Genomic DNA, 14,667 nt, shown 5'->3' with positions numbered 1-14,667 from the left:
TAATTATTCATAGTCAATTTTGTGAAAACCTTTCTCTGTGTGTGTGTGTGTGTGTTTCCCCGGGGCGAGTGCCAGCTGCAGTCCAGGTTCAGTTCTGGTGTTTACGGTGGTTAAAGTCAGGCCATTCCCTCTCTGCCGGACTGATCAGAACATGGGGAGCAGTCCGCTGCTGTGACAGATTTAACATCGACTCTGTATTTCACCGTTTGCTTTAAGGATAAAACAACTCAAGCCACACAATCTGCTCTGGCTCTGGCTGTGCAAAACATCTCCAGACCTCACGTTCTTCTCTAGAACTAATACAATACACGTGACTGTCTGTGAGGAGTGTGGTGTGTTCTCCCTGTGTCTGCGTGGGTTTCCTCCGGGTGACTGTCTGTGAGGAGTGTGGTGTGTTCTCTCTGTGTCTGCGTGGGTTTCCTCCGGGTGACTGTCTGTGAGGAGTGTGGTGTGTTCTCCCTGTGTCTGCGTGGGTTTCCTCCGGGTGACTGTCTGTGAGGAGTGTGGTGTGTTCTCCCTGTGTCTGCGTGGGTTTCCTCCGGGTGACTGTCTGTGAGGGGTGTGGTGTGTTCTCCCTGTGTCTGCGTGGGTTTCCTCCGGGTGACTGTCTGTGAGGAGTGTGGTGTGTTCTCTCTGTGTCTGCGTGGGTTTCCTCCGGGTGACTGTCTGTGAGGAGTGTGGTGTGTTCTCCCTGTGTCTGCGTGGGTTTCCTCCGGGTGCTCCGGTTTCCTCCCACGCTCCAAAAACACACGTTGGTAGGTGGATTGGAGACTCAAAAGTGATACTCCAAAAGGACAGGATATTAAAATTACATGGGGACAGTGCAACACACGTCAGATGTTCTTACCTTTCGCTTCCCTTCAGCTCCAGACGATTAAAGCAGTGTGTGAGAGTTTCTCTCTCCTCTAAGCATTAGCTAAATGGCACAGTACTCAGCTCGAGTAAACAGCGTGAGGAAAACACACCCCCCGCACACAGGAGAAAACGCTCTAATCACCACGCTGCGGTCCCTGAGACAGGAGCCACGGCTGGGGGAAGAAGAGCAGCCGAAACACCCTCTGCCTCGCGTCTCTCAGGTGATTAACCTCCTCTCGCAACAGTGAGTGTTTACATGCACTTAACAATCCGATAACTGCACATCATCAAAAGTGTCCGTAGGTGTGAGTGTGTGTGTTGCCATGTGAAGGACTGGCGCCCCCTCCAGGGTGAGTTCCCACCTTGTGCCCCGTGATTCCGGGGAGTCTCCGGACCCACCGCTGAACTGGATAAGGGTTACAGACAATGGATAAGTTAATTATACAGATACTTATAAACTGCTATGTCCGACATGTCTCTGTTGCTATGGATATAGCATCACGGCACAATGCATTCTGGGCAAGTTCCGCTTCTGAAGTGGACGTTAGTGTGGACCTCATCGTCCCGAGAGCTCATTTAACACAGAAATGGAACGGCCCTTAAGACGGCGAGGGGAAGAGGCGAGAACTGGAAACAGGGACTACCTTTGTTTCTTTGTCTTTTGGTTTTCGCTTCATTAATAAACATCCCGAGAGCCAAGGCCCTCCTGCCTCCAGCGCCCTCCTCAGGGCGGCATTGTCATTGCCTCAAGGTGTTTTAAAAAGATTCGGCCACAGCTTTAGAAGCTTTAATAAACTAAACTGGCCAAGAAGAGGTGAAGAACGTAAATCTCTGACTAAATAAAGAGCCACTGTGGCCAGGGTGTGAGGTCAGTCCTGTATTTTGGGGCGGGTCCTGGTCCAGTTCTGGTTCGGTGCGAAGGCGGTGAGGATGGAGGTGAGGTAGATGCGTTTATTGTTGACGTCTCTCCTCCTCCATCCCACAGGAGAGGTTTCCATCGAGCAACACGTCTCTAACAGCATGCACGCAGTCCGGGTGCGTCACCTCTGCGCTGATGAAAGCAACGCGCTCTCATTAGTCCATGCCACTACTTCCAGCTCCCCCCTGACCCCCTGGAGAAGAGCTTTAATTAGATCCAGGGGAAGGGACCGGCGAGCGGCCGCAGAACTCCAATTACTAAAGCAGGGCACAAAACTCCTCTCTCCCAGAGACACAGACAGAGAGAGGTATTGATTAACACCGCAGAGCCACCGCAGGTTCTCTCTCTCTCTCTTTCCCCTCTGTATCTCTCTCTCCCTCAGTCCTCTCTTTCACTCTCTCACACACATACACACTGTTGTTTTCTCTCTCTTTCTCTCTCTCTCTCTCTGTCCTCTTTCTCTCACACACATACACAATGTCGCTTTCTCTCTCTCTCTCTTTCTCTCCCCTCTGTATCTCCCTCAGTCCTCTCTTTCTCTCTCTCACACACATACACACTGTCACTTTCTCTCTCTCTCTCTATCTCCCAGTCCTCACTCCTGCTCTCTGTCATCTTTCTTTGTCACCTCTCTTTCTGTCTCTGTCATTTCTTTCTTTGTTTCTTGTTCTCAGTCCCCCTAACTTTCTCTCTCTCTCTTTCTCTCTCTCTCTCTATCTCTCTCTCTCTAATCCTCTCCCTTCCTCCCAGTCCTCAGTCCTCACTCCTGCACGCTCTCTCTCAGTCCCCTTTCTGTTTCTCTCTCTCTGTCCTCACTCTCTCTCTCTAATCCTCTCCATTTCTCTCAGGCGCCCATCTCTCAGTCCTCACTCCTGCTCTCTCTCTCTCTCTGTCTCCTTTCCCTCTCTCTCTCTCTGTCCTTACTCCTGCTTGCTCTCTCTCTCTCTCTGTCCTCACTTCTGTGCTCTCTCTCTCTCTCTCTCTCACTCTCTCTCTCTCTCTCTCTCTCTCTCTGTCCCCTTTCTCTCTTTCTTTCTGTCCCCCTTCCCTCTCTCTTTCTTTTACAGCAGCACTGATGTTGAGTGAGGAGTCAGAGAGTCTCCAGCACACTGGATAGCAGCAGCCTTCAGGGAACAGGAGAAATGAAGGCGAGGAGGTGATGAAGCAGACGACCCTATGCCTCCGATCCTCGGCCCAGCTGCGGAAGATGAAACACACACACAGACACACACACAGAACGAGCTCCTCATGGCAAACTCTCTTCTCTTCCCATGAATAATTCACTCAGATTCTCCAAAAGGACAGGATATTAAAATTACATGGGGACAGTGCAACACACGTCAGATGTTCTTACCTTTCGCTTCCCTTCAGCTCCAGACGATTAAAGCAGTGTGTGAGAGTTTCTCTCTCCTCTAAGCATTAGCTAAATGGCACAGCACTCAGCTCGAGTAAACAGCGTGAGGAAAACACACCCCCCGCACACAGGAGAAAACGCTCTAATCACCACGCTGCGGTCCCTGAGACAGGAGCCACGGCTGGGGGAAGAAGAGCAGCCGAAACACCCTCTGACTCGCGTCTCTCAGGTGATTAACCTCCACTCGCAACATTTCATCTGTCCTCTAGAAGGCGACGTCTCCCTGCAACAGTGAGTGTTTACGTGCACTTAACAATCCGATAACTGCACATCATCAGATTCCGTGACCAATCCGATCAGTGCCTTTACACTGCACTTTAATCAGTTTATATCAGTCCAGTAATAATCTGATTTCAGCTTTGCAACAGCCAACAATATCAAAGAAAGGTGTGACAAACTTCCTGCTGTGGCTTTTTGTAAACATAGACCTACTTACACAGACATCTGGAGGTTTTTAGACAATGGAGAGACTCCAAACGCTGAAAAGCACCAACTATTCCTGCTCCATAGTGGGGTAACACTGACTTATTTCTGCTGTTACAGTTACATTACTTAAGGTGGAACTGACTCTAAATTCAGGAGAGCGCTAACTGCATGAAAGTAAACACAGAGGGAAAGTGCTACAAAACTAAACAGCTCGAGTTACACATGAGTTTCTGTGGGAATTCAAACAGTGAATAAACACTTACAGACAATTTACACTTCAGACACCAACAAGATACAGTCGCTTCTTACTCACACACACCGCTCCACATTAAAAGATACAGTCGCTTCTTACTCACACACACCGCTCCACCTTAAAAGATACAGTCGCTTCTTACTCACACACACCGCTCCACCTTAAAAAATACAGTCGCTTCTTACTCACACACACCGCTCCACCTTAAAAGATACAGTCGCTTCTTACTCACACACACCGCTCCACCTTAAGAGATACAGTCGCTTCTTACTCACACACACCGCTCCACCTTAAAAGATACAGTCGCTTCTTACTCACACACACCACTCCACCTTAAAAGATACAGTCGCTTCTTACTCACACACACCGCTCCACCTTAAAAGATACAGTCGCTTCTTACTCACACACAACACTCCACATTAAAAGATACACGCGCTTTTTACTCACACACACCGCTCCACCTTAAAAGATACAGTCGCTTCTTACTCACACACACCGCTCCACCTTAAAAGATACAGTCGCTTCTTACTCACACACACCACTCCACATTAAAAGATACACGCGCTTCTTACTCACACACACCGCTCCACCTTAAAAGATACAGTCGCTTCTTACTCACACACACCGCTCCACCTTAAAAGATACAGTCGCTTCTTACTCACACACACCGCTCCACCTTAAAAGATACATTCACTTCTTACTCACACACACCGCTCCACCTTAAAAGATACAGTCGCTTCTTACTGACACACACCGCTCCACCTTAAAAAACGAGGAGCATCTGAATGTCAACACTCAGAGTGAATTGTGTTTCCCCATTTTTTAGACATCCCCAATTGTAGACATTCCCTTTAACATAAACACACTCAATACCACAGAAATATGTTATAGACTTCCTGCTGCATCTTTTTGTAAACGTGGACCCACTTTACCTGCAAATATGGGTCTTTTCTTATGGTTTCTAATATTACACAGTGCTGCTGAGACGGAGACCCGAGCTGCTGGACCGGCAGGTTCTGGGCATCTGCTCCCAGAGTGGACACAATGAACACGGGTCGGGTCATGAGCAGAAGACACACCCCCACCGTACCGACGAAGTGGACTGAAATAGCCAGGGGAGGGCAATATCGACCTGGTCAGAGACACATCGATCCGAGTGGCCCGGTGCCTCTGAACGGCTCATTCTTTTAGCGCACGGAGAGGGTCCGGGGGCGTGAGCTTTGTCTATGAGAGAACAGCAAATAAACATCGCACAGCCGCCTGAGGATGTGGACAGGCCTCTCCGCTCCGCTAATGCTTTTCCCGTGTCTTCTATAAATAATGCTGTGTGTCTTAACGAAGTGGGTTAAAGGGGCTCCCAGCAGGGGTCCTGCGAGTGGACGAGCTCCTGCTGTCTGTGATTGACAGCGCTGCCCAGAGGAGGAACCAGGAGAGGTGGACAGCAGCAGAGATGCAGTAAGACGCTCGCTGGCTAACGGCCTCCTGTGTACGTTCCTGTGGACTAGCACTGAATCAAATCCACATTATGACCACATCATATCCTGTCCATTCTCTCAGCTCCACTGACCACACAGGAGCACTTTGTACTTTCTACACTTACAGACTGTAGTTTGTCTGTTGCTCTGTATACTTTACCCCCCCCCCCCCCCCGTTCCTTAGCACTCAGGACCCCCTCAGAGCAGGTGTGATGTGGTAGTGGGTCATTCTCAGCGCTGCAGTGACACTGACGTGGTGGTGGTGTGTTAGTGTGTGTTGTGCTGGTGTAGAGTGGATCAGACACAGCAGTGCTGCTGGAGTTTTTAAACCCTGTGTCCACTCTCTGTCCACTCTGTGAGACACTCCTCCCTCGTTGGTCCAGCTTGGACAGCTGCAACTGCGACAGACCTACAACTGCGCAGGATCTACAGACCCAGCTGCAGCATCTGTGCCGCAGGATGCCGTACAGAACCTGGATCTGGATCAGTTCCCATGCCCCAGGCTAGAGGACCGACAGTGCACTACAGCCTCCTTTTATTCGTACGGATTTCTGCAGTCACTTACATGTCTCATCATCATCTCACAAACACAGCTTCACATAACTCTCTCTTTAAAACAGAAACGTAAAAGAGAGAAAAACAGAATAAAGTGAGCGGTGCTGGAGAGATCTCACAGAAGACATTACTGCAGTTATAATTATTATTATTGTCTTTGTAGAGACTGGAGCAGAGACTGTGGAAGGAAAGGGAAAATGAGATGCTGACGGAGGCGAGAGCGCTGTGAGCACGTTGTCAGTTTGACCATCAACTCACACGGAGTCCATTAAAGTCCAGCTGCAGGCTCCTGAAGGCCTCAGTTCCAGCTCAATTGTTTCCATCTCAGCTCAGCCCCGTCTCCTCCATCAACACCAAACAAAATAACAAACTGAACTGAACCGGCGCTGGGGAGCCGTCCGCGCCCGACTCCCTCCCCGCCTCTGGGTGACGTGTTGTTTACCACTGCGTCTGGGGGAAGAGCGGAGAGACAGCTCCCCGCACTTCTCCATCAGTAAGTCATTTTCAGCCAGGCACCAGATTTCACAGCCGCCTGCCTCGTCCCGGCGGGCCGCGCGGTCGGGAGAGCAGCTTCAGCACCAGGGCCCACAGTCTGCACCACGCCAGCACCTCCAGGCAGTGCAATTACAGACTCCGACTGGCCAAGAACCACAGTCTGAGACGAGGAACTCCACCATCTGCAGCGCTTCAGAAACAAGACGCAGGAGAAGTGCTGCACGGTTTACTCGAAAATATCTGATTAAAAACGGTAACCTGTAAATGGACTCCCCAGCCACACACACACACACACACACACACACACACACAACAGACAACTCAACACGCTCAGAGGAGAACACTACACACCAGCTAACGGAGACGGAGGGCCTCCTACACGCCCAGAGAGAGACTGTGGTGGTGCTACCGACTCAGATCTCAAGAAAAGAGAGGCTTACAGTGAAATGGGACAACGCTGGAGCAGCTGCACATGACGCCCCATTCAGTGCATCGTGCTGTGGAGCAGTGGGGCTGAGTACTATTTTATTCACTGTATCTATCTCTGCAGAAGTCCTTCTGAGGTCAGATCTCAGGAATGTTCTAATGCTTTGTTTACTCCACTCTTTTCTTTGTCTTTTATCTTTTAAGTTGTATTTTACTGTGGTACTGTTCTGTAAAGCACTTCGAGTTGCTGTTGTGTGCGAAAGGTGCTTGCCTTGAGTCGTCTGGAGTGATGGAGTTCCTCTGGGATGAGAGGCGTTTGTGATCCACAACAAATCACTCGACACCAGCCGCTGACCTCAGTAGAGGGTTTTCTATCCACAGAGTTTTTGCGATTTATAAAAATGTTCGTTAAAAATAACGTTTTGCACTCGGACAAGGACACGTTTGACTCTTGCTAAAGGTTGAGATGGAAAAAGAGCGATGGAAAAGTGTTTTTCAAATAAACAATGAGGTTTCAGCTGGTTCAGTAAGGTACAGCGCCCCCCAGAGTCCGGGACTGACCCCACGACCACAGGCCCCACCCAATTCCTCACCTCTCCCCCTCTCTGTTCTCACACCAGCGCCCCCTGAGGGTCAGATTTTAGAGTGTGTGTAGATTATTGTAGACACACAGCACTGAGCCAAAGTCAGAGACCACACAGTTTATTTACTGTCCTCTAAAGACGTTCAGAACACGCTCCACACGCAGACGTCACATCAATATTACACCAAGCTTTTCTGATGTAAACGGCTGTAAAAAAAGAAGAAAAAAGTATTGTTATCAAAGTAAAACCCACTCGGATCTCTCCCTCGTCACTGAGCCCACGCCCTCTGGTGTTTGTTCAGAGAATTACAGTGAATTGAGACAAATCTTTTCACATTTTTTCTGCGAGCGTTTTGGATGGAAACCCAGCTGCTGATGGTTATGTGGCTGAATGCCATCAGATCCTCACAGCAATGTTCACCCACTCTACAGCCTTCAGAGACGAGCATAAGCTGCTCCTGCAGTGAGGGGGAACGCCCTGATTCTGGGAGGAACGCTGCTGGAGCCGAGCGGATCAGAAAGCTCGGACCCTCTCACTGCAGGAGCGGTGGTGGGACACAGTGGTCGCTGTGGACACAGGGGGGAGGGGGGGGACAGAGGGGACAGGCCGGGGGAGACTCTGGGGCAGATTTTAATGAGCTGAAGCAGGGGGCAGTGTCCCAGCAGGATGTTAGACCAGTCACAGGATGGAGATGAGGACACTGCAAAACTGCTTTAAGTCTCATTTCAGCAGAAACCCTCCTGAATTCAACAACAAATCTGTGTGTGTGTGTGTGTGTGTGTGTGTGTGTGTCTTTCCCTAATGAGATTCCTCATGTTTACAGTCTGAGATACGCCTCAAGTTCTTTCTCTCTCCTGTTATTCCTCTGCAGGAAAAAGGGTTCTCTCATCTTCCTCCTTCTCCTCGTCTTCCTCACCCTCATCCTTCTCCTCCCAGTCCTCCTGATTTTCCTCATCCTCACCCTCCTCCTCCTCCTCCTCTTCAGCCTAATCTTCCTCCCCACTTTCTCTTCACCCTCACCCTCCTCCTCCACCTCCTCACACTCCTTTTTCTACTCATCCTCATCATTTTCCTCCTCATCCTCACCACCCTCCTTCTCCTCCTCCTCCTCATCCTCACCCTCCTCCTTCTCCTCCACCTCCTCATCCTCATCCTCCTTCTTCTCCTCCTCACCCTCCTCCTTCTCCTCCTCCTCATCCTACTCCTTCTCTTCAACCTCCTCACATTCCTTTTTCTACTTATCCTCCTCCTTCTCCTCCTCATCCTCACTCTCCTCCTTCTCCTCCACCTCTTCACCCTTCTCCTCCTCATCCTCACCCTCCTCCTTCTCCTCCACCTCCTCACCCTCCTCCTCATCCTCCTTCTTCTCCTCCTCACCCTCCTCCTTCTCCTCATCCTCATAATTGTCCTCCTCATCCGCACCCTCCTCCTTCTCCTCCACCTCCTCACCCTCCTCCTTCTCCTCCACCTCATTCACACACACCTGTGGACAGTTTCACACACTCACCCAATCTCACACACACATGTTGGTTCTGCTATACATGTGAGGACCTTCATTAACATAAGAACAAGTGAAGCTTATTAACACTAGCCCTAACCTTAACGTCAGTAACCAAGACCCTTTTAGTTTTTCACACTAAAGTTCCAGTTTCTGTAAAAAAAAATCTATAAATAAATAAATCCCAGGAGTTGTGAGGAACACCAAAATGTCCTCACAATACTACTCCCCATGCAGGACATCTGCTCCTCACAAACACATGAGAACGTACGCACACAGGGCCCTGAAATTGTGTTTAAGGCGACTGTCGCGGCTGCTTCACGAGGCTGGGTTTCTGACGTGGTTCTGGGGAAAATATTCCTGCTGCTGTGTGTCACACATCGTTAGACACAGCGAGAGCACATTTTACAACCTTCCTGCATCAATCAGTCACACTGTGGTCTGCTAATGAACACGAGTCAAACACCAGAGCCCCGCGTTCATCAGCAGTGTGCTGCTAATTGGGCGCGCGGCGATGTCCGGCGTCTCTGTGGAGACGGAGGCCGGTGGAAAGACCGGGCTTTTGTTTGGGCTGAAATCTCAACGTCGTCAAGTACCTGTCTGACATTTCCACGTCAGACGTGTCCCTGCGAGAGGGACGTGAGCTATCTGCCACTCAGCAGGAGCGCCGCGGAGGAGTGGGTGTCGTTCTTTTAATAAGACTGACCGCTTTTTAATTGCTTGTCATAATTGAACTTTATCTTTTCACGCGGCCGTCTGGGTTTAATAACCGAGCGAGGGAAACGGAGGGGGCTCGGCTTGTTGTTTCTTTAATAATAACCACTGACAAGAGAGATGGAGCGCTTAGGCCCAGTATCCACCCAGAAACAATGCCTCTCCCACACTCTCCTGCTCCTCCAGCACCACGGCCCGGCAGAGCCCACGAGAGCCAGCTCCACTTGACCCCATCGGCTCTCGCCCACGCCATCTCAGAGTCAGGACAGGAAGAGGACTGTAGCGCGGAGAGGTTTGGGCCTGTGGAGCCCTGTGGGTAATTTGACACCATTACGCAACGATAGAAGTGTGTGCAGCACTCAGCATCTGCCCACGGTGAACACGGTGCAGGGAGGGGGTGCCCTGGTGGTCCTCAACACTGGAAAAAGGTCCGGTGTTTGTATGCAGCCCTGGCTCTGTATATGGGAAACAAACTTCATGACTGTAATCATAAACACTGTGTATAAAGCTCTGAGTGTGTGTCCTCTCCATGTGCTGCTCTGCAGTCGGTTTGCTCTGGAAACCGCTCTAATGTGTTTACGAAGCCCCAGTGTCTGTAAATGGGTAAAAAAACAAAGTGTCTGGGTCCGGTGCTAGGCTTTCTCTCTCTCTGCTCACGGCAGAGAAACGCCATCTGGAGGTTTTTAGACAACGGAGAGACTCCAAACGCTGAAAAGCACCAACCGAGATGAGGATGTTGCTCTATTCCTGCTCCATAGGGGGGTAACACTGACTTATTTCTGCTGTTACAGTTACATTACTTAAGGTGGAACTGACTCTAAATTCAGGAGAGCGCTAACTGCATGAAAGTAAACACAGAGGCAAAGTGCTACAAAACTAAACAGCTCGAGTTACACATGAGTTTCTGTGGGAATTCAAACACTTACAGACAATTTACACTTCAGACACCAACAAGATACAGTCACTTCTTACTCACACACACAGCTCCACCTTAAAAGATACAGTCACTTCTTACTCACACACCACTCCACCTTAAAAGATACAGTCGCTTCTTACTCACACACACAGCTCCACCTTAAAAGATACAGTCACTTCTTACTCACACACCACTCCATCTTAAAAGATACAGTTGCTTCTTACTCACACACACCTCTCCACCTTAAAAGATACAGTCGCTTCTTACTCACACACACCGCTCCACCTTAAAAGATAGTCGCTTCTTACTCACACACACCGCTCAACCTTAAAAGATACAGTGGCTTCTTTCTCACACACACCGCTCCACCTTAAAAGATGCAGAGCTTCTGAATGAACACAAACAGTGAGAACTTTTTACTGTGAGAACATAGTTCTCCAGAATCGTCTGCATTGCCTTTAAAGGGTTGTAACTGCATTATTGTGTTATTATATTATCAATATATCAATGTCATATTCTTAAAATGACACTAATATTATTTCTCAGAATTCTTATTTTTTTGGGGGGCAATATATCAACCAGCTTCAGTGAACAGAGAGCGAACAGAGGGATGGCAACACGACGCGTACAATCAAGCATCTGCAGAGGAGCTCATGCTCCTAACAGACAGAGAAACACCAGCAGACAGGGGACTCTCACTCAGGCGTCCCAGAAACATGGTAACCTCCAACAGACACCCCGAGGCTAAAGGGATCACAGGGAAGTGTCTCTACTGCATTACACTCCACAGTAAATCAGGGTCTGTAGTGGAAAATATGGAATGTTGCAGCCTGTCAGAGCTTAGAGCCTTGATGTAATCTTCCATCCAGAAATTACCTTTCAGAGACCGGCACCCAAACGGTACGACTGAGCATCGTCAGCGTCAACTGATACCTGGACCTCAGGTGTGAGCCCAGTGTCTCTCAGGAGTCTCGCTGTACACTGGGAGAACTCAGAAAAGTGTGGTGCTTCAGGTTTTTCAAACAGACTTATGTTTATTTTAGTTTTAATCAAAAATATAAAGCATAACATAAATTAACTCCTGTGGAATGCGTTTATATTCAATGCATTTGTGTAAATCCAGGGTCCTCTAACTTTTTCCAGGGGGACCACACTTCAGCTACAAAAAGAAACATATAAAACATATATATTTACCATGTAATAAATTCATATCTATTTTTTAAAATAAATACTACAGCAGTATTTTACTGTGTTTTACGGTAGAGTGTGTTTGTGGTGCAGGTAAAACTGCTTCTTGCTTAAGAGGCACAGAAGAGCTGGTTGGAGGTGGCCGTGGAACGCTGTCGTACCCAGTGGCCACTTGAAAGCAGTCAATCAAATGAAAGCAGTGGGCCCCAGTTGGAGGACCCTTGGTTTTTGCTCTTCTACTACAAAGTGCTGTGGCCTATTCCAGCCTCATGATGGGACCTTAAACACATCAGACTCCAAACCTCACCGGCCAATCAACTCTGTCTCCAGCAACTACAGAGCAAAAACCGGCAAATCGGCTTACTGCATCTGTGTCTCTGCAGCTGCTTCTTTCTGACAGAACATCACGGAGACAACTGACGACCGCGCAGGGTGCTCGTCCGCACTGTCTTACCTTAAACAGCCGCAGAATGTTGGCCACCATGATGGACACAGAGCTGGCAGACGCTCCAATGACGCCGACGATCTTGTCCGGCTTGGCAAAGATGGGTGGGTCTCCGTTGGCGCAGCGTACGTCCGAACCGTCGCGTTCGATGAGCGCCTGGACGAAGGTGAGCGACTGCTCCAGGGCGTACGTGTCACGTGAGCAGGTGTCTAGAATGCGGGCCCCCAGGGTCACGTTGGGCAGCAGCTCCGGATCTTTGTTGATGAGGTCGATGGCAAAGAGCATTGCCTCGAGTCGATGGATGCCCTTCTCCTTTTTCAGCTCTCCACAGGGCACCCCTCGCTCACCGCGAGCGTGCACCGGAAACAAGCCCCCCAGGATGATGTCTCCGTCCAGCCTAATGGAGTGGGCGTACTCTGTGGGCAGAGGTTCCACTCTCTGGGACTGCGACGGCCACCGGAAACAGAGCTCAGCCGTCAGGAGGAGGAGGAGCCAGTACGGCACCTGGTTCGTCTGGGGGGATTCTGGCGCCATAGTGGGCACGGTACGGGTCCAGAGGGTACGGTCCGAAAATCCCAGCGACTTAAACCAAGGGGTGTGAGGACGGAGCGACCGATACCATCCGTGCCCCTCCGCTTAGTGCTGAGGCCGAGGCCCCTGTGCTGTGGAGGTTTCACTGCAGGGATTCTTCATTCTCCTGACGCGTCTGCAGCTCATCTCACGTGACGGCGAGGGACGAGTGCGTGAGCCGCAAAGTAACAGCCGGGGAAGAAGGAGCATGAGGATCCGCTCAGCCTCTCGCCGCAGAGATCTCACATCTTCAGCCGTGCCTGCAGGGGAGACAAAACAAGGAGTGAGCAGCTGAGAGACACAGAGCTCAAAACGAGATCCTCGGAAAGAGAACGGGGACAGTCAGCTGGAGCTGGATGTGCTCCTTCATTTCTGTCTCACTGAGTCTCTGGAATGAAACTGCGGAGCCGCTCCCTCTGCGTTTACACAAACACGCAAAAGCTGCTCGCCACGAGAGTACATTCATTAGCGTAACAAAGCTGTACGAGAGAGAGAGAGAGAGAGAGAGAGAGAGAGCGCATAAAGAAGTCAGGGGACACGATGCATGCTTTTACAATAGGAACAACATTAAAAGGAGCCTTATTCTGATAAAATCCCTTGTGCATGTGAACATTAATGTGTGAACCTGGAGCCCACCAACCCACACACTGTGAAACAAGACCCCCCCCACCCCACCCTCTGCCACGCAGTTTTTTGTCAGAAGTCGTTCGGATCCTGCGCCACTTCTGACGTCAAGTGTAGAGACTTTAGAATGGCCCCGCCCTCTCGTCTGAGTCTGACCAATCACAGCGCTGGACCCACGTTTATGTGAGAGCGCAAAGATGAGGTTAAACTCGGACACAACGAGCGCGGAGAAATAAGAGCACTGAGTAAAAACGGAGAAGAAAGAGAACAGAGTGAAAACGGCTAAAAACCAGAGCTTCTGCTCCTCGCTCCTCACTGCTGTGCGCTCGGGGTCGGGGTGAACAGCGAGCGGCTCATTATCATTTAAAGGAACAGGGGCTGAAAGCGGGCGTTCTGAACAGGGGCTGTTTACACAGGGGGAGAACACTGCTGTGGGGCTTGAGGGAAGTTGACACTCTCTTCCTCCACTGACGCAAACACAGTCTAAAAATGGCGGCCGGTCCAACTGCGTCTGACGGCATCCTTGTACACACTGGACGCTCCCTGTCCTTCCTACATCCGCATCGCGAGCTGAGGACACCCTCAGGACAGCCTTCTCTCACCTTCTATATTTCACTATGACCATTACATACACACGTATCAGCCATAACATTAAAGCCACCTCCTTGTTCCTATACTGACGGTCTGGCCCTTCATCAGAAGGATGGATAGATGACAGACGGACGACAGTCTGAAACCGTAGAACTACAGAGTGAACCGTGTGGACAGCAGGGTGCAGACTGAAGGGGGTGCTTTAATGTTATGGCAGAATAGGAACAGAACCCATCCACACACGGGTCAGCAGTGTGTTCCGGGTCAGGGGGAATTAGCCGGACGTGTCTCTGTCGACTGGCCTCACTAATGACGCTGGACTGAAGAGCGCTCACAGGATTCAAGCTCCTGGATTGCTATTAGTGAAAGAGAGATGAAGGGGTTATTACACTCTCCCTATCTCTCTCTCTCTCTCTCTCTCTCTCTCTCTCTCTCTCTCTCTCTCTCTCTGTTCCTCTCTCTCTCTCTCTCTCTCTCTGTTCCTCTCTCTCTCTCTCTCTCTCTCTCTCTCTCTCTCTCTCTCTCTCTCTGTTCCTCTCTCTCTCTCTCTCTCTCTGTTCCTCTCTCTCTCTCTCGTTCGTATTCACGGTGCAGTTTGTGGAGCTGTGACCTTATGGAGATTCTGTTCCGTTTCCTGCAGCAGCTCTCTCTGGGAATCCCTCAGCTCTGCACACACTCATCACTTACCTCTCTCTCTCTCTCTCTCTCTCTCTCTCTCT

The 14,667-nt window shown here is 50.0% G+C and overlaps 1 protein-coding gene across 2 annotated transcripts in view; it reads right to left on the bottom strand.

Annotated features, from left to right (window-relative positions):
- The window catches only part of grm8a (glutamate receptor, metabotropic 8a), a 229,180-nt gene that overhangs the window by 212,481 nt on the left and 2,032 nt on the right, over positions 1-14,667 (bottom strand). For both annotated transcript variants that reach the window (XM_066668098.1, XM_066668097.1), the window contains exon 2: positions 12,173-12,993. In XM_066668098.1, coding sequence (XP_066524195.1) covers positions 12,173-12,697 — 525 coding nt within the window. In that variant the 5' untranslated portion in view covers positions 12,698-12,993. The remainder of the gene's footprint in view (positions 1-12,172; positions 12,994-14,667) is intronic.

Source organism: Hoplias malabaricus, chromosome 4 (assembly GCF_029633855.1).
Source record: "Hoplias malabaricus isolate fHopMal1 chromosome 4, fHopMal1.hap1, whole genome shotgun sequence".
In the NCBI taxonomy this organism is placed as follows: Eukaryota; Metazoa; Chordata; class Actinopteri; order Characiformes; family Erythrinidae; genus Hoplias; species Hoplias malabaricus.
The sequence above is the reverse complement of the archived record's forward strand: the minus strand, read 5'-3'. Positions and strand labels throughout refer to the sequence as shown.